Source organism: Neofelis nebulosa, chromosome 16 (assembly GCF_028018385.1).
Source record: "Neofelis nebulosa isolate mNeoNeb1 chromosome 16, mNeoNeb1.pri, whole genome shotgun sequence".
Classification (NCBI taxonomy): Eukaryota; Metazoa; Chordata; class Mammalia; order Carnivora; family Felidae; genus Neofelis; species Neofelis nebulosa.
Window position 1 is genome coordinate 266,727 of NC_080797.1, and position 19,435 is coordinate 286,161.

At 48.8% G+C, this 19,435-nt stretch overlaps 1 protein-coding gene across 4 annotated transcripts in view; it reads right to left on the reverse strand.

Moving 5' to 3' along the window:
* ZZEF1 (zinc finger ZZ-type and EF-hand domain containing 1) overlaps positions 1–19,435 on the reverse strand; it is a 103,875-nt gene that overhangs the window by 59,475 nt on the left and 24,965 nt on the right. For all 4 annotated transcript variants that reach the window (XM_058705695.1, XM_058705693.1, XM_058705694.1 and 1 more), the window contains exons 6-16: positions 18,990–19,200; positions 14,578–14,694; positions 13,534–13,712; positions 11,228–11,326; positions 10,457–10,548; positions 9,700–9,848; positions 5,400–5,511; positions 4,231–4,446; positions 3,139–3,239; positions 2,271–2,440; positions 1,613–1,746 (exon numbers count right to left, since the gene is read on the reverse strand). In XM_058705695.1, the coding sequence (XP_058561678.1) occupies positions 1,613–1,746; positions 2,271–2,440; positions 3,139–3,239; positions 4,231–4,446; positions 5,400–5,511; positions 9,700–9,848; positions 10,457–10,548; positions 11,228–11,326; positions 13,534–13,712; positions 14,578–14,694; positions 18,990–19,200 (1,580 nt within the window). The remainder of the gene's footprint in view (positions 1–1,612; positions 1,747–2,270; positions 2,441–3,138; positions 3,240–4,230; positions 4,447–5,399; positions 5,512–9,699; positions 9,849–10,456; positions 10,549–11,227; positions 11,327–13,533; positions 13,713–14,577; positions 14,695–18,989; positions 19,201–19,435) is intronic.

A 19,435-nucleotide genomic window follows, 5' to 3' on the forward strand; every position in this document is an offset into this window, starting at 1 on the left:
CCAGTAACTTTACCAGCAGGTGCTTGTCCTCACAGACAGTAAAAAATAACCTATAACCATATCACCTGTAGGTAATTATTTGTTTTATTCTTTCCAATTACTATGGTAGTTTAAAATTTCTTTCCCTTGTCCTGCCACACTGGCCAGGCCCTCTAATGCGACATCACAGAGAAGCAGTGACCAGTAAGCATCCTTGTCCTGCTCCTCATTCTGAAAGGGATGCCTCCAGTGACCCACCATTCAGCCTATTATGTATGAAAGGTTTGGGATATACATCCTCCCCCAGACTGAGGGAGCTCCTTCCTGTTTTGAGTTTGCTAACGCTTTTGTGGTTTTCATCATCATCAGAATTTAATCTTTTTTAAAGCTGTTTTCTGTACTTGCTGATATAACTTTTTCCTCTGATTTCATTTATTAATTTTGTAACGTTAAACCACCCTTCCATTCCTAGGGTAAATCCAACTCAGTCAGGGTTTTGTTTATATTTTATTGGACTGATTCACTAACACTTTGCTAGGATTTTTCTAACTTTGTTTACAAGTAAGATTGGCCTATAATTCTGCTTTCTTACACAGTCTTTATTCATGTCTCCCTGTATTTAACCATCTCTGGAATACTGGAAACCCTGGAGTTTCCTGACCTAGAGGTCTTTGGTGTGGCTTAGAGAAATTTCTGTTCTGTCTCACATCATCATTCACGTCTTTTTTTCATGACTCATACTCATTTCCACACAGAAATACCGCCTTCAGAATTAAAAATCTGGATCTTTGGGGGCGCCTGGGTGGCGCAGTCGGTTAAGCGTCCGACTTTAGCCAGGTCACGATCTCACGGTCCGTGAGTTCGAGCCCCGCGTCAGGCTCTGGGCTGATGGCTCGAAGCCTGGAGCCTGTTTCCGATTCTGTGTCTCCCTCTCTCTCTGTCCCTCCCGCGTTCATGCTCTGTCTCTCTCTGTCCCCAAAATAAATAAACGTAGGAAAAAAAACAAAAAAAAAAATCTGGATCTTTGTACAGGATATTCCACTTGGTAACATAACTTTTATCAACATGAAAAGCACTTTTCACTCCCCACTACTAATGTGTGAGTGACAAGGAGAAGGGGTCTGGGAAGATTCTATTTCATTACAGATATAAGCTGAAGTATTGACGAATGGGTCAGGGATTTCCTTTGAAACAATACTGGAGGAAGGGCAGGGAGAGCAGATAAGGCGGATCACAAAGGAAACAAGATTAGCCCGAGTTTACAACTGATGAATCGAGGTGATGGGTACATACAGGGTAGGAGGTATTATATTTAGTCTAGTTCTGTACTTGTTTCAGATTTTCCCATCATAAAAAGTTAGACTGTTGAAAAGAATGCTTGGTTGTAAGCAAATCAGGAAGATGAAGGAACTAGGCTCCTTCCTCTTTGTAACACAACAGGCCAGGCACTAGGGCTGGAATTATCCGCCGTCCCCACCTTGAGGATGGAGCTCTGTCCTTAGACGCTCATGTCCCACACACAACGCTGCAGACAGTGAGTATTAAACACACACCTGGAAGACTGAAACCGGGGAGGCATTCAGAGGAAACAAAGACTAGCCAATTTCACCCGAACGTCTGAGTGAATGCTCACCATCATGGCAAAGAGGTGGTCCCGTCGGGTCTGTCGATCGGGAAAGAAGATGGCAGCCCCATTAAGAAGGGTGTTCTTGACTTCTTGCTTTAACGTTGCCATGGGCACGGAGTCTCCATCCAGCCTATCCACCACTGATGAAAATGAACAAGGACTCAGCTCTAACACGTCCCCTCTGTTCACTCACAACACGTACGTCTGCTTTAACCAGCCAGTAAACTCCCTGCTCCCCACTGTGTGCTCAGCACCTCTGCCCAGGCGAGGCAGAACTCAAAGAAAGACTGCATGCACCAGTTTCTATTTCATTATCTCCGGGTCCTTTTGAGACACAACTCGGCAAAGCCTTAAAAGTAACTTCTCGTGGCCACCTGGGTTTTAACCTCAGTTTGTCATCATCACTCTCCCTCAGGCCAGGGTCTTCACTAAAGACTGAAGAGTATGATAGTGATCACTCTCAGTGTCACACCCCTATACGTCAGAAACCAGGAGGAAACCACCGACCAGAGAATAAATCCTGAGCCCAACATAGGACCCGAGGAAACTGTCCTTTTCTAAAGCAGTGATCCCTCTCCTGAGCCTGCATGACCACAGGACCCTGTTCCTACAGTGGGAGGCTGTGCCAGCACAGGGTCCCGTTAAAGACGAGCACACTCCCTACCGTCACACAAGTGCGTGTGGAGCTCCTTGGCAGCCCCCGCCCCTGCAGGGCTCTGCCGGGGAGCCTTTGCGTCCTGAGAGGCGGCCGGCCCGTCGCTCCGCAGCACGGAGAAACAGCTCTGCAGGAGGCGCAGAAGCAGGGTTTGGGCACAGATGCATTCTTCCCTCGGACTACAGAGAGACAGAGTATCAGAGAGCAAAACGGGAGGTTGTTTTTACCCTCCAAAGCCAACAGCTGTCTCCAAAGGCCTCCCCAGACCCATGGGGCACAGTAAAAACAGTGCCGGCGGGAGAAAGAGAGGCAGAACACAATCAATGCTGTACCAGGTAGCAGCTGAAAACACAGCCCCTGTGGGGCAAGTGGGCACTCGGGAGCCCACGTCTTCCCCTGCACAGTGACGGTTCTCCCACAATACTCCAGCTGCTCACCCCGCCAGGCCGGAATAAGGGTCTGATGTCAAAATGTGTGCAGAAACACTGCCCAAAGTATGTTATAGAAACAGGAGGTGTTATCTTTAACAATAACCAATATTTCAAGTGAGAATATAAACTAGCGAGAAGTCGGGCGCCTGGGTGGCTCAGTTGGTTAAGCGTCCGACTTTGACTCAGGTTATGATCTCACGGTTCATGAGTTCAAGCCCCACATCGGGCTCTAGGCTGACAGTCCAGAGCCTGCTTCGAATCCTGTGTGCCCCCCCCCGCCCCTCCCCCGCTTGTGGTCTCCCAAAAATAAACAAATGTTCAAAAAATAAATAAACTTGTGAGAAGTCAAAAAATCTTGGAAGAAAAACTGGTCTATTCAGAATGCAAAACTTAGTGTTTTCAGTTTTGTTTATATGATTATCACCTTATAACAAATTCTGACCTACTTTTGCTTTAATTTACTGTAAAAATTCCAGAAGATCTGCAAATCAAGACCCGCGAAGTCCAGAAAAGATTTGTATTTTAAGCCACTTTCCTTCTGCTGCACCTAAAAAATTATAAAAAATAAGTTACAAATAAAATAGAGAAATTCATTTAGAGAAATACCGTAATGGCTCATTTCCTCCTTGATCTGGAAGAAGGAGGTGGCTCACATGTGTAAAACTCCCACGTAACTGATGCTCACTCTTAATAACTAAAAAGTGTATGAACAACGACTTTTGGTGTGAAACTTTCTACGATACATATGTGCGTGTGTGTCTGTGTACGAAAGTACACGTCTGCGTAATGTACGCGCACACGCCCCACCCCCACCGGCCCCCAACCAGAGTCCAGGTCCACAAATGCCACACACGAACATAAGTGAGTCTCCACGTGGTGAAGAGCCCTCCCCAGGAGCACCCTTTCAGACCCGCGCCTGCCTGCATGTAGGCCCGAAGGGGAGCTGTGCGCTAACACTCCCGCTGTTCCGAGGCAGCCCCTCTCCTTTGCTATTTCCTGCTGGGACAGGACAGCTTGAGTAACAAAGACCAAACAAACACAGATAAACTGAGGTACAGCCTCCAAACGTGCTGAGGCAGAACGGAGGCCAACAGTGGACGCGGCTGCTCCCGCCGATCCCTGAGCTAAGTCACCACCTCTGTGGGGGTGGCGGCTAGAATCCTCCCTGGAGTGAGCGGTCTCTGTGTTTTTATTAGTGAGCGTACAAGTCAGTATCGAAAACGCAAATGATTTCACATCTGGACATTTTGGTACTTTTAGGGAATAAGCAGAATTCACCTGTACTTCAGAAATAATTCTCCCAGGACTTAAGGAAGACGTAAACCCCATAAACCTGTCGTGCCTCCCTAGTCTACCACCACCAACGCCCAGCACCTCACTCCCCGGCTCTTCCGGGGTCATCCAGGCAGCACAATGCCGGCCGCACACGCTCACTCCGCACGCTTCAGCAGGGTCAGGTTTCACCGGTCGTTCACTTCCCTCAACGTCACCATTGATTTTCCCAAAGGAATGAGATCTAACAACTGAGAAAGCTCTACCAGGTCATGGGCGAGCTGCTGAATGAACTGAAGGGTCCTGAGCAGCAGGGTGGCCCCGCAGACGCTGTCCTCCGTGTCCTTTATGCAGCGGGTGCAGACGACGTGCTGCTCTGCCCCGGTTCTCGCCGGCCGGAGATGCCCACTGATGCTGAGGCCTTGCACTCCCAAGCGCTCTGCCGACTCCTGGCGGGTGCAGAGGAACTTCACCATCAAATACTAGAAAGGAAAGACAGATTGAAGGGGAAGGACTCAGCAGCTGGAACACAAATGGAAGGGGTGACGTTAACAACCTACTAGGTCCCACTCTGCCCAGCACAAGGCGCAAAACAGAAGTCCAACATCCACAGAAACAGAAGAAGGACAATACGAGTGCCGAACCAAGTCAGGTTTGGGGAAGGATCACGGTAAGGGAAATGGCATGACCCCCTCTCATCAGGGCAAACACAGGGTAAGACGGGATGAATCCGGGAAGTACGTGTGCTCTGTGGCCCAGTTATTTTGAAAGAGAGATCGGGTATGTGGTGACAAGAGTCAACAACAAACGCCCTAAGGAATCCTCTCAAAGCCCCCAACTAACACAGACAACCCACGGCCCGGGATGCAGCCTTGTCCGCGCAAAGCCAAAGCCACCCGCAAGCTCACCTCCTATGCAACATCGGCCTCTTACCGTGGAAGCTCTTCTGCCAAGAGCCATCCAGACTCCACGACTCAAATGCATAAATGTCTACCCAGCGCGTACAGGCCCTACGGACAGTTCTCATTCCTCTCACTGAAGCTTCTCGCTAAGACTTACACGAAGCTTTAGTTAAGAAAACGAAGCGGACAGTCGTCGTGTCTCCCGCACCGCGGGCACAGCACACCTTCCGCTCGCCCAGCTGTGCGCCCCTTCCCCACACGTGCCGGCCTGGCCCCAGGCGATGACGTGATCGGCTCTCCACACCTGGCGGCACCCCGCCTCTCCTGGGAAGCCTTCCCTGGTGACCTCCAGGCGGGGCGGGGCGCTGTTCCTCCGGGCACAGCCCCCGAACGTCCCACCATCGTAGTGTCGCCCATCGGTCCCGGGCCCAGCTGGCTCGGGGGCGGGCACGCGCCAAGCCCTCCGTCAACACGCACGCAGTGAAAGGAGGGGGCGGGCACGCGTGTGAAGGCCGCGACTCGCGACTGCTTACTTGGGCGACTCTGCAGTGTTGCAGCTTCACGTCTGCTTCGTCCCATTCCTCTTGGAGCTCAAACCAGCCAACAGGGTCTTCCTCTCCAAGGTCACCAGGTGAGCGGCCAGCCCTGTAAGCACAAGGGTGATCACAGAACACCGTCCTACTTCTAAGCTCCTCAAGGGTCTGAGTGGCATTAACTCGCGTGTGCGACCTGTCAAGGGACAACCAGGGAGCGGGTGTAGCACCTGTGTCTCTAAGCACGTGAAGCGGCTGGCGGTGATTTCCTCCCCACTCCTCAGCCTCCAAACGTAACCTGGGCACTGAAGAGAAAGTTTGCTTTTCTAGATAGCCGGCACATGTGAAGGATGAGACACAAACCCGAGGTGTCTTAGATGAGCAGGTCAGGAATAAGGAAAGACGCAACAGCCACTGTGTGCTTCTAGAAAGATCCAAAGGAGAGGGAGGTTCGGTTTTCTCTCCCGAGGTCTGGCTCATATACATACGACCAGCCTGTGGTTTAGTTCCCTTTCAACAACCGAAGGGTAAGAGCCAGGGAGCTTTCAGACCCTGGAGCTCCGAAAAAGGAAAACTTCAGCCTCTGTCATTTCTTCCTGTTCCTTAAAAGTTCCTTCCAGGAAAGCATTTCAGGCTAAAGACGCACAACTCTGTGCCACATCTTTTTAAAAACTAGACATTTGAATCGTACTCCCTTTTTAGGAATTAAATAACCAAAGGAGAAAAAGGCAGTCTTTTTCAGGTAACACTCCTAAAACTTTCCACTAGTTAATCTGTAATACAGCCGGCAAGCTGGCAACACGGGAGTACTCTGTGTGAGAAGCGAACGTGGGCATTCATGGCAAGAAGGGGGAAGAGATTAAGGACTCGGGGTAGGTTCTGTAACAGGCACAAAAAATGTTCTCTTCTTAACATAAGTCAAGAAGATACTTTCTTTTTTTTTTTTTTTTCAACGTTTTTTTTTAAATTTATTTTTGGGACAGAGAGAGACAGAGCATGAACGGGGGAGGGGCAGAGAGAGAGGGAGACACAGAATCGGAAACAGGCTCCAGGCTCCGAGCCATCAGCCCAGAGCCTGACGCAGGGCTCGAACTCACGGACCGCGAGATTGTGACCTGGCTGAAGTCGGACGCTTAACCGACTGCACCACCCAGGCGCCCCAATACTTTCTTTTTAAAAAAAAAAATTTTTTTTAATGTTTGTTTATTTTTGACACAGAGAGAGACAGAGCGTGAGTGGGGGAGGGGCAGAGAGAGAGGGAGAGAGACACAGAATCCGAAGCAGGCTCCAGGCTCCGAGCTGTCAGCACAGAGCCCGACGAGGGGCTCAAACCCACAGACCGTGAGATCATGACCTGAGCTGAAGTTGGACGCTCAACCGACTGAGCCACCCAGGTGCCCCACTTTCTTTTTTTTTTTTTTTAATGTTTATTTATTCCTTTTTGAGAGAGAGTGAGTGCACGTGAGTGGGGAAGGAAAGAGAGAGAATCCCAAGCAGGCTCTGCACTGTCAGCACAAAGCCCGACACAGGGGCTCAATCCAACAAACCATGAGATCACGACCTAAGCCAAAATCAAGAGTCAGACACTTAACTAACCGAGCCACCCAGACGTCCCAGCTTAAGCCCCTCTGAGCATAAACCTTTCATGACCTCGTTAACCCTAAACCCAATGGGACAGGTGGTATTCTGTCTTAACCCAAAACCACTTCAATGAGTTTCATCGGTATTGTGTTTGAGGATTTTTTTAATTCACTCTGTGGCAGCCATCAAGAAAATCTTTGAGATGGAGAGACAGCTGTCTGGGTGTCAGACACAAAGGGAAGCAACCTCGTTCAGTGCACCACACAGCAATCAGACAGCGGACTCTGGGCGTGCTGACTGATCCACATCCGGCCAGAGAGACAGAGGAAAAAAAAAAGGGGGGAAGAAGACAGATGCGTGTACATTAACATTTTGATTTCCAAACTGGAGACAGACTGGTAACACAGAGGCTAGCCAAAGCAGGATTTCAGAGTAGTTCAGGCTGGAACCGGAAGCTAAAAATCAGTAAGGGTGTAGTGACTAGGCTACATTTAAGTTATAAAAAAAAAAAAAAAAAAAAAAAATCCTATATGTGAAAGATCTTGTTTAATAGCAGGTTTAGGGGAAAAACTTCTTTTAATACGTCCCAAGAATGGGAGAGAGCTGCTTAAAAACAAGTGTAATCTCTAGTTACCATTAAAAAAAAAAAAGGGCATCTTTTAAAAAGGCATACATTCGTGGTGGGGAGGGAGACTTTAGGGGTGAAGGATATTTGGAGGGCTGGAATTAAGGGCACGGAATGTGGATCTCAACTGAATATAATCTAACTACTGAAGCGCCGTGAGCTCTCCGTCCTCAAGAGTGTTCTAGAGACTGAATGACCATTTGTCTTGGTGGCACTTGGAATGTCACCACAGGAAGTACAGCAGGGAGAGGGAGTTATTCTAGATCCCGGACACCCCAAGTGTGGTCCGTGGGTGGGGAGCGTCAGTCACCTGAGAGCTTCCTACAGGTCAAAGTCTCAGACCCCGCCCAGAACCACCGGATCAGAATCCACACCGAACACCGTGCACACTTAGCATTCACTACTGGACCACAGCTAGAGCCCTCCGTGAGCTCTAGCGCCCTGTCACCCAAGACGCGCTGCAGCAAGATCAGCAAGTCTGGGGCTCGGCTCCGTGAGCTCTAACCTGCCACTAGGAGTGAGGGAGGCAACGCGGCCCGAGGGTCACCAATGACCTGTGGCTAAATCTGGCAGGTTCACGCGCAGACTTGATCCCACTGACCCTGGGTCACATCTGACACCGCTGCCCACCCCCTAGTTGCTTTCACACCACTCCCCCTGGCTTCACCATGACACACGAAGGCCTTCCTACTGCCTCGCTGGCTGTTTCTTGGGCTCCTTTTTTCTCCGTTGCCTCTTAAATGCTGGTGCCTCTCAGCATGCTGGTCTGTACGGTCTTTCTCCTCTTCCTGGCCCACACACTCTTCCAGAACGATCTAACTCACTTAAATGATCATTTAACTGTCTCTATCTATCGGTAGCTTCAATACGCCTCTTCCAGACTCCTGACACACTTACCCAACTAGTTGTCAAGTACCTCAAGGTGTCCCTAAACCTCACATTCAACAGGATCAAAACGGAGCTCACCACCTTCCCCACAGACCTGTTTTCCTGCGTCTTTTCTATGAGAGAAAGGCACTCCCAATGTCCCCACCTGCCCAAGCCAAAATCCCAGGCCTCCCTGACGCCCACACCATACTCCCTCCTCTGCTCTACACTCAGTGACCTTCTGGCGGTCTCTCGGTGGGTCGCCACCTCTCCATCCCTGCCAGGGCTCTGGCCAAAGTGACCCATGCCGCCGGCTGCCTCCTCCCATCCCACCCTGCCTCCACGCTGGCTCTCCCCCGCCCATGCGACACACAGCATGGTCTAGAACGGTACTGGTAAAACACACATCTAGTCTCTCTGTTCTTCTCTCTGAAACTCCTCAACACTACACCGACCGCCCTCCCTTGCTTAAAGGATACAGTCCAAGCCCTGACCCAGAGACAGAAAGACCTTCAGAGACTCGGCCCCTTCCTGGCCCTCCAGTTCCACGTTCCGCCACTCTCCACCTCAAAGTCCTTGTGGCACTTGCAGAACCCTGAAGCCCCCACCCCCTCCGTGCTTCCCCTATGAGTTCACAAATCTGCTCTGCTCTCTGCTCAAGGTCTCTCCTTCTACTCCTTCAAGCGGCTGACCACCTGTACGTCATCCTTAGCTCTTAATGCTGACGGTACTCCCTCCGGGGTCTCCCCTCCCAGAACCCCCATCCCTCCTCTCCTGCCCAGTGCGGACAACACTGACGCTGCTCATCTGAGAGGACAGCACCATAGAACAGGGACTGTGCCAACGTGCTCAATGTGTCTCTTTGGCACCCGGAATCAGGCGCAGTGCAGAGCTGGGTGCTTAAAAACATCTCCAATAAAAGCATGACTAGGAGGAGGGAGGCTGGGGCATGTAAACTTCCGGGTGGCTGGGAGACTGAAGACAGTCCAGACACGTATCAGCACCCAGCCATTCTGGAGATGCCTCGACCTGGTCACAGAAGGAATGGGTTAGGGTCTACGAACAAATTAAAACATGTCTTCAGATGCTGCTAGAAAGCAATGAATGCTCATGGCCACTGAGGATGGCTTAGGGGCACCTCATCTATGAAGACGTAAACACGTATTTTACCAATAGGAGAATGCATACAGTCTTATTAACTACAAAAATTTTTATTCTGTTCCTTACCTGCTTTTTACAAACTGCCTGAATTCCTGAAGTTTCCATTTGTCATACTTTTCAAACCTTTTGAAGTGTTCTTCTGCATGAAATTTCTCAGAAGATGAGTTGTAGGCAAACACCAACCCGCACTGGGCCCCAATGCCACCACGTCGAACCTGGAAACAGAGATCCAGATGAAGTACGCTGAAGGTGCTAAGGTCCTGTGGCTGCTTTGTTTCCAAAAAATACGGTGAAATTCAAACAGCTTAAAGCAAAATCAAACCAACAAAATATGAACATATTTTTGAATATGTTAAGAGTAAAAAAAAGCTGCTTCCTAAGAAAGGATTCTTTCTCTTTCTCAGTCCTTATGTTTACACCTTCCCAGACAACAGTCTATTCGTCTCTGTGTCCCTGTCCTCCGCTACAGGACTGGCACAGAGTAATCATTAGATAATCGATGAAAACCCAGTGTCACAGACCTCTGAAGCATAATTCTATCTTTTCGTAAATGTTTATTTATTTTTGAGAGAGAGACAGACAGACACACAGACACAGGGCCCAAGGAGGGGAGGGGCAGAGAGAAAGAGACACAGAATCCAAAGCAGGCCCCAGGCTCCAAGCAATCAGCACAGAGCCTGACATGGGCTCAAACCCATGAACTGCGAGATTATGACCCAAGCTGAAGTCAGACACTTAGCCAACTGAGTCACCCAGGCATCCTACACAATCCTACTTTTAAAACAGTAGTAACGTTGCTTAAAGAAGGCAGCATGGGAATTACCATAATTCTGATCTGTGTAACTTGGAAGGCAGATTCAGTTCCTGTAGAAAAAATAGTACTTGCTCTGGTTTTTCCAGTCTCTGTAAGAAACCCTGCAAAAGGGAAACACTGAAGTTACGATGACTGCCTCATTTGTTAACTCACTTGACAACTTCCAGAACGTTCCCCTTCTTCACCAAATAGGCAATGTTCCAAGCAGTACGGTGAGCACAAGAGGGGCGTGTGTGGATGACGGACTGGCTGGCCAATAAGACGGATGAGGAAGACACAAACACCCCGGACGAGGAAGAGAGCCCACCGCCACGTGAAGAGCACGTCAGCCCCTACCGGGTTAGCACTAGGGAAGGAGTGAGGCTTCCTTCCAGATGCTCCAGATGCCAGATGAGCCACACCAAGAAATACCCTTCCCTTAAATTATGTTCTCAGCAACACCATATGCCTCGATCTGCTGAGTCTCTTACTGCTTTAAGATGACACGATAGGAACATAATCTGAACTTAAAAACGCTAACTTTTTATATTCCAAGATGGCGAACCCTTGCTTTTCAAAACTCAAGGCTCTCAACTACTTTGAAATTGTTACAAGCGATTGGCCCTTAGCAGATTACAGGGCCGTGCTAATGAAGGCACACAAACGGTTCAAGGACCACCACCCAGCAGAGGCCAACACGGTGTGCAGCCTGCGTGTTCTGAGCACCCCAGAGCCCCACGCGTGGTCTCACGTGGCCGCAGCCCTTCCCACTCACAAAACACAGACACACCTACCACTCACCGTCTCTCGTCCACGGCTCGACGAGGAGGTTTTCAGGCCCTGATTTCTCTTCCTTCCCTTTGACATCACAGGCCTGAAGGATCAACTGGAGAGGTTTACCTGATCAAAGACAAGACAGAGAACGAGAGCCTTAACCCAGCACTATGAAAAAAATAAAGACTAGCAGACACATCAGTGGAAATGGAGCGTCTGTGGACACCACACTACTAAAAATGTACCTGTTGAAAAACAAAAGCAGAGAAGCGATGCTGGACAAAAGTTACGCTTTCCTGAAAGAGACCAAGTACAGCTTTATGTCCCTACATGATTCCACGAAGAGGTCTCTAAAACACCACTATTCAGAAACAAAGTATATTGTAAGACAGGGTAACAGCATACGTTCAACATACTTGGGAGAGGGAGTTCTAAGATAGTGTTTTGGAGCCAATAATTAATTTTGTTGTAACTGCATTTAAATACATAAATAATATCTTACGCTTTGGGGTTTTGTTTCTTTAATACACCTGCGGGCAAATTTTGAAAGTTTTAAAAATTACAAAAATCACCATTTGCTATGATGACCTGAAAGCTTTTCCTTTTTCTCTTGTGTTAATAATGTTGTAGTGATGGGGCGCCTGGGTGGCTCAGTCGGTTGAGCGTCCGACTTCAGCTCAGGTCATGATCTCACAGCTTGTGGGTTTGAGCCCCGTGTCAGGCTCTGTGCTGACAGCTTGGAGCCTGGAGCCTGCTTCAGATTCCGTGCCTCCCTTTCTCTCTGCCCCAACACACTCGCATTCTGTCTCTGTCTCTCTCAAAAATAAATAAATGTTAAAAAAAAAAAAAAAAAAAAATTTTTTTTAAACTTAAATAATACTGTAATGAGAACCCACTAACCTGTACTCCAACCCAGAACTAGAACACTGCCGATAATAAACATTCCCTCACGTTTTACGCCCCCACCCAGCGTTCCCTACCTAAACAACTGCTCATCTGAATTGAAAAGCGTCCTGGAGGGGCGCCTGGGTGGCGCAGTCGGTTAAGCGTCCGACTTCAGCCAGGTCACGATCTCGCGGTCCGTGAGTTCGAGCCCCGCGTCAGGCTCTGGGCTGATGGCTCGGAGCCTGGAGCCTGTTTCCGATTCTGTGTCTCCCTCTCTCTCTGCCCCTCCCCCGTTCATGCTCTGTCTCTCTCTGTCCCAAAAATAAATAAAAAACGTTGAAAAAAAAATTAAAAAAAAAAAAAGAAAAGCGTCCTGGAGAGTATTTCCCAGACACTACATATCCCCCCCTCATCCAGCCGTGCCTGCTATGGGCCCCCTACCCAACCAAAAAATTATCTTTTAAAATTTAGGGGGGAAAATGGATTTATAACACATTAATTGTCTGCCTTTAAAAATTAAACATAGGGGCGCCTGGGTGGCGCAGTCGGTTAAGCGTCCGACTTCAGCCAGGTCACGATCTCGCGGTCCGTGAGTTTGAGCCCCGCGTCAGGCTCTGGGCTGATGGCTCGGAGCCTGGAGCCTGTTTCCGATTCTGTGTCTCCCTCTCTCTGCACCTCCCCCGTTCATGCTCTGTCTCTCTCTGTCCCAAAAATAAAATAAAAAACGTTGAAAAAAAAAATTAAAAAAAAAAAAAAAAAAAATTAAACATAAAATAAATTATTAAGTCGTATTAAGGCAAAAGTACAAAGATGATGACAGAAACAGCACGGTTTGCCCATTACTACAGGGATGGGATCCACTACTGTACTTTGCAGACAGAAACTTCAGCACCAGAAGCCAGGATGGCAAAGAAGTTGTTCCTCACAGCCCAACTGAGAAGGGTCGGCAGACAGCGTCACGACGGGCCCGGGTGGGCAAAGCGGTGGCAGGCCTGTGGAGCTCACGGGAGGCAGAGGGATGCCGTCTAAGACGAGGATCCGGTTCTCTCCTCCTCCACAGGGGAGACAGTCCAACTCCCCAACCCTCTTGGTCTACACACGCGGTGTAACTACAGTGACCTGATCCACAAACTACCCGAGGACATAAGACGCCAGGAAGTCCCACGTTAATGATGGGGTTTTTTTTTGCTATTGTTGTTTTATTTTAGAGAGAGAGAGCATGCGTGAGAGGGGCAGACGGAGAGAGGGGCACAGATTGACGGAGAGAGGGGCACAGATTGACGGAGAGAGAGAATCCCAAGAATTGATGGAGAGGTCAATCCTATGACCCTGGGATCAAGACCGGAGCAGAAATCAAGAGTCAGACGCTCAACCGACCGAGCCCCCCAGGCGCCCCTCGGTAACAGTGGTTTTCTGGCTTGTCCATCCCGGGAGCCTGCGTCACTTACCGTATTTAAGGAGCAGATTCTGCCTGACTGATGCCATGGAGGAGATGAGGGACGAGGCTTCGTAGCGTGTGTCCAGGTGGTCAGTGATGGCACAGAGAGAGCTCAGCACTTTGGCGACACTTCCTCTTGCTAGTGCAAAAGCCAGAAGGGTCAGCTCCACCTCTGGAGTCGAACAGCAGCTACGAGCAAAGAACGAAAAACTTTTCACTTCCTAAAAACGTGAGAACATCAAGGTAGCCCAAACCCCACGTAATTGACCACCGGAAGTAAAACCGACCTATTGTGTGCTTTCTGTATGTTTACCAGAAATACTTTCTCAAAATCCTCAAGATAACCTAAAGAAAAATTAAATCAACCTAGAGGACTAGGAAATTAAAGCCTCACCTCTGTCTCCTTAATCTGTAAGTATTAAACAATACTAACAATATCAACTTTAACAAATCAAACAATAAGTAAATAAACCACAAATAAAGAAGCTCCTACAAGAAGCCGCTGCTCTAAGAATGACGACTGGGTGAGGACTGGGTTGGGAGCTCAGTCCTCCGACACCAACAGGGTATTTTAGACGTATTTCACCATATGCTTCTCGGTCATTTTAAACACATCACGTACAAACTGCTTCCTGTTAAATGTTTATTTATTTATTTTTGAGAGAGACAGAGCGAAGAGAGCGAGTGTGCCAGGGCAAGCAAGACCTCCGACAAGCTACTACGGGGCCTCGGCCAGGCCTGTGGACCAGCAGCTGCACAGGCAGGCAAGCGGATGCCGCCCAAGGCCACCACGTAAGCAGAGGGACGGTGGGACACCGGTTCTGGCTGCAGCAGAGAACCCCCCACCCACCCCCACCTCCGAAGGTCAGGTAGCATCCCGAGATAATGGAGTTGACGTGGGTGAATGACTGCATCATTTCTTCTTCAATCATGAACTGTGAGCCGTTTTTAGTGGTAATCCATGAAAGATAAAAAAAGTTTTTTAAAGGAAGACTTAACAAGCACAGATGCCCTCTACGCCCTACAAGCCCCACCTCGTCAACCCTGATTTTACCTCGTTATTCTTATGAGGAAGCTGTCCACTTCTTCAAGAACGTTGGGAGACAGGAAAGTCGAGAAATCCGTGGATCCTGGTGAGAGGGAAAGTGGAGGCATGTGCTGCAGCGCCTTCCTGAAAGTGGGAGGTGGAGGTCAGAACACGCCAGGCGGACACCTTAGTTCACGAACATGAAACAAAAACCGAACGCCTAGAAGCTCGTTTGGATCGATCCCTCCCGAGCGAACAGCGTTCCTACGGAGAGCCTGACACACACTGTGACACCTGCTTCCCCCGGAGTCATGGTGCCAGGTCCTGTCGTGGGGTTTCTTTCTTGTTTAGTTCTTCTTTCAAGAGTTCCCTTGCCCTCTGCAAAGGCTCATTCCGTACTCTTTGGGATCAAGTACTCATTCTATGCAGAGCGGGCAAAAGACACACGTACTCTCCAGAAAAACCCCGGACTCTGTAGAAAACCCGACCCCGGAGGGAGAGCAGCTCGGGGCCCAGGAAACGGTTCAGTTCATACATCCGATCCAAGGTCTACGGTACCTAAAGACGTGCCACGAATTTTCTTTTCTCCTAAACGTACCAGCACCCATCACCGTTTCTATTCTTGCCCGTGTTCCTAAAATATGCTATCCTAGCCTTTCTACCTGCATGCCTGCTTCAGTGTTTCTCTTTTCTCGTCTCCACTAACATTTATCTTTCCGAAGCTTTATCTCCTCCAAACTAGTACTTACCCAACAAACCGAAACAACCCAAAACTACCGGGTCCTACTCTGCACCAGCAATCGTGCTAGGTGTGCAACTTGAAGGTGTGCAAAAAATAACTCAAGATTCTGCAACTGACCATCATCTTACGGCAGCAGTAATGAGAATCCCCGAAACAACTTTATTTCTACGTTTCAAAACAGAGACAGCACGGAACAGCTAATATTCTGTGAGCTCCCACTGTGCCCTCAGCTCTCGCCCTCTCTCTACACGGAGCTGCAAATGCAGGAGGCCACCGAGGTCACACACGCGGATGTGGTACAAGCAAACACTTGGTTTCATGATACTTTTTATTTTTCCTCATCGATTTTTCCAAAAAATTTTATAGTAGTTTTAGATCACTGACATTTAAACATTAGGAGTGGAAATGTAATTGCAGATTAATAATTACAGCTTCTTAGAAACATAAGCTTTAAATATATTCATTCCTTGAAATCTTGCCATCTGCAACAACATGGGTGGAACCAGAGTGTATTATGCTAAGTGCAGTAAGTCAGAGAATGATAAATATCGCATGATTTCTCTCCTACGTGGTATTTAAGAAACAAAACAGATGAACACAGGGGAAGGAAAGGAAAAATAAAAGTAGAGAGAAAGGCAAACCATAAGAGACTCTTAACTGCAGAGAACAAGCTGAGGGTTGATGGCGGGGGGGTTACTGGGTTGATGGGCATTAGGAGGGCACTTGCTGGCATGAGCCCTGGGTGGCGTACGGAAGTGATGAATCACCGGGTTCTGCTCCTAAAACCAGTACTACACAGTATGTTAACTAACTTGAATTTAAATTTAACAAAATGCACCTCCACTTGTCAACCACTTGGCTTATCTTCACCAAAATTAGGTAGAAAGCCCTTCTTCTCTTTCCTGAAAATTTAGTCCCTGAAGCAGGGCTGTGCTTGGGCAGGAGGGCAGGCACCACGGTGGCCCACAATGGGGTTCTGGAGTGGGGACTGAGCAGGGTGAGAACGGGACGGTCTGGCAGGGGATGTGAATTAAACACCAAGTAGGGTAAAGACGGTGGCCCGGTGCCGAGCAAGGAAACCCGAGGGGGACAAGAAGGGCACACGTATGGGGACGGTCACAGCAGTGGCCTTGCAAAAGAGGCTGGGGCGGGAGTGGGGTGAGGGCAGGGTCCGGATGAGGGCAGGAGACGGGAGCCCGGTCACGTGGGAGGACGGGCGGCAGGTTTCTCAGCGTCGGATAAGGGAAGCACAAACAGAGGGCGACAACCAGAGGCGGGGTCGTCTGTACACGGGGTCAGAAGTGAGCACGGAAGGGAGCTCACAGAAATGAGCATGCGTGTAAATGTGCACAATGTACACACACGTGCACGTCACTTCCGTGCAAACACGTATTTCCCAGTGGGGCCCACGGAGACAGAGGAGAGAAGTCACACCCACCCGCAACGAGTTCAGTGCGTTCTCTTTCTTCTTCCTTTCCTTTAAAAAATCTTTTTTAACGTTTATTTATTTTAGAGAGAGGCAGAGTGCAGAGTGCAAGCAGGGGAGGGGCAGAGAGAGAAGGAGACGCAGAATCCGAAGCGGGCTCCAGGCTCCGAGCTGTCAGCGCAGAGCCCGACGCGGGGCTCGAACCCACACACCACGAGATCATGACCTGAGTCGAAGTCGGACGCTCAACCGACTGAGCCACCCAGGAGCCCCTCTTTTTTAAAAATTTTTTACATTTATTCATTTATTTTGAGAGAGAATGTGCGCGTGTGTGCGTGCACACAAGTGGGGGAGGGGCGGAGACAGAATCCCCAGAAGGCTCCACACCATCAGCACAGATGAACCCACAAACTGTGAGATGACAACCTGAGCCGAGATCGAGAGTCGGACGCTTAACTGACTGCGCCACCCAGGCGTCCCTTGCGTGTTCACTTCCTAAATTCTCCGCTAAAAGGGACGATGACTCTGCAGAAAAAATGGCTCACTGCAGGACTAAGGCAGAGAGCATTCAAGACAGGCCTGGAGTATTTTGTTGTTCTGGAAAGTAAGGAAGCGTTCCAAGTTAATGAAGACACGTCAAAGGACCCATGAACCAGACTGAAGGAGTTCCCACAGGCCAAGCCTGGGCCAATCCAAACATCAACACCGTGATCAGTTATAACCCAGCGAACAACGTTAAGAATCACGCGTCCACACCAATACCAAGTTAGAGGAGGAATGGGATATGTGGTCTCAGAGCACCTCCTCACAAGATACTAATTACCAGAAAAAAAAAAAAAAAAAGTCCCTTTACAATGGAAAAATCTAAGAGACCACCCTTCCATCCAGGGATCGATGTTGACCTGAACAGCACCAGTAAACCGGACAACCTAAGGTGGCGTGTCAGCTGACGGGGTGAAACCAGAGCGCGTCATCACTTCTGTGATGCTCCCGCTAAAGATACAACACCTACACTTAATCGTGAGACATCAGATAAACCAAAACCAAACGACATTCTTGCAAATAACTGACCTGTAATTTTCAAACGTGTCAAAGCCGTACAGTCAAGGGAAGACTGAGGAACTGGTCCACTCTGACGGAGACCGAAGAGACGTGGCAACAAAATAAAGTATGATTCTGGCCTGGATCGCTGTGCCACACAGGACACTACTGGGCCAACTCACAAGCCCCGAAAGGACGGTGCCGTAAGTGCCCGTCAATCCCCTGGGCCTGATGGCTGTAGCGCAGTGTCCTTATTCACAGGAAATACACGCCACCGTATTAGGGACAATGGGGCACCAGGTTTGCAAATTTCTCTCCAACACCTCAGAAGGAAATAAAAGTTCTTTGCATCACACTCGAAATCCTTCTCTAAGTTACGGACCGTTTTTCTAAAAAAAACTTTAAACAGGAAGCAAGACAGGAGTATGGCCAAACACTGCCCTTCACATCTGGCACTGCCCGCAGTGTTACTGGCTGAGCAGTTTTATTTAGCAGCAATAACCAACAATCTCAAAAGACATCGAGAGGCCATCTACCAACAGTCTCTTGTTATCAGTCGCTGAACTTAAACGCAGGCCTCTGACACTTCACTGCTCCTAAGGCTGCACGTCACTCACTACTTTCTGCCTTGTATGTTACCGCTGGGACTTTGGGCCCTCACAGGTTTTTTTTTTTTAACTTTTTAACTTTTAATTTTCTTAATTTAAATGTGATTCAATTTTGTTTAATTTTAACTTTTAACTCAATTTTAATTTACCTTTACTTTTTCCATTTTAATTTTCAAAGGTGCTCTACATTTAAAACTGAATTCATTTAGCACCCTTGAACAGATTTCCATCAGGAGCGAAAAGGGCCCTCAACCTGGAGTCCGGAGGCCTAGACCCTACCTGACACATCCCTGCCTGGCGATGGGCCCTGGGGAACGCCACGGGGTCCTCACCTGTCACCTGGGGAGAAGTTTTACGTGTACATTTCACAGTACGAGGAGGTAAATGACACACAGCACCTGAAGGAGCTTATCTGATCTCAAGTGCTACATAAGCGTGACCAACTGCCCCCGACGGGCAAGGGGCAGAGCAGCCGGGAGCCGACAGCACCAACAGGAAACACCGGGGCACCCGAGGCGGAGACGCTGAGTCTCAGTGACTGAGGGCTGCTAGGTGCCACGCTCTGCAGGGGGAGGGGACGACGGGGGCCGCGGAGGGTTGGAAAGCAGAGGGGGTGACTTACTGAGTATTGTGCAGCACTGTCTGGACGAAGGCGGGGTTTGTCTCCATGGACGCCGTCACCAGAGAGGTCAGCAGAGACCAGTACCAGATTGCAGAAGCATCTGACACTGAGACCCCAGACTTCTTAACTCTCTGAAAGCCAACAGCCCTCAGACCATGAATTCTAGTGTCACATCCATCGCTAAGACAACGTTTTATGTTAATCTGGACATCTGTCAAGCGCAAACAACAAATTCAGTATTGGATTAAGTTCTTTAGTTCAGCAAATGCTAGGCTCCCAACTAAAAGCAAAATAGCGATTCACGTTTTGAAAAGAAAATTCTGAAATAACTCTGATACCAGAAATAATGTGTACAATGCAGCTAGCATATAATAAAGTCCTCAAAAAAAGCATCAACCAAATTAAGGAGTCATAAGAATAATGCGTAAATTTAAGGGCGGCTTAAA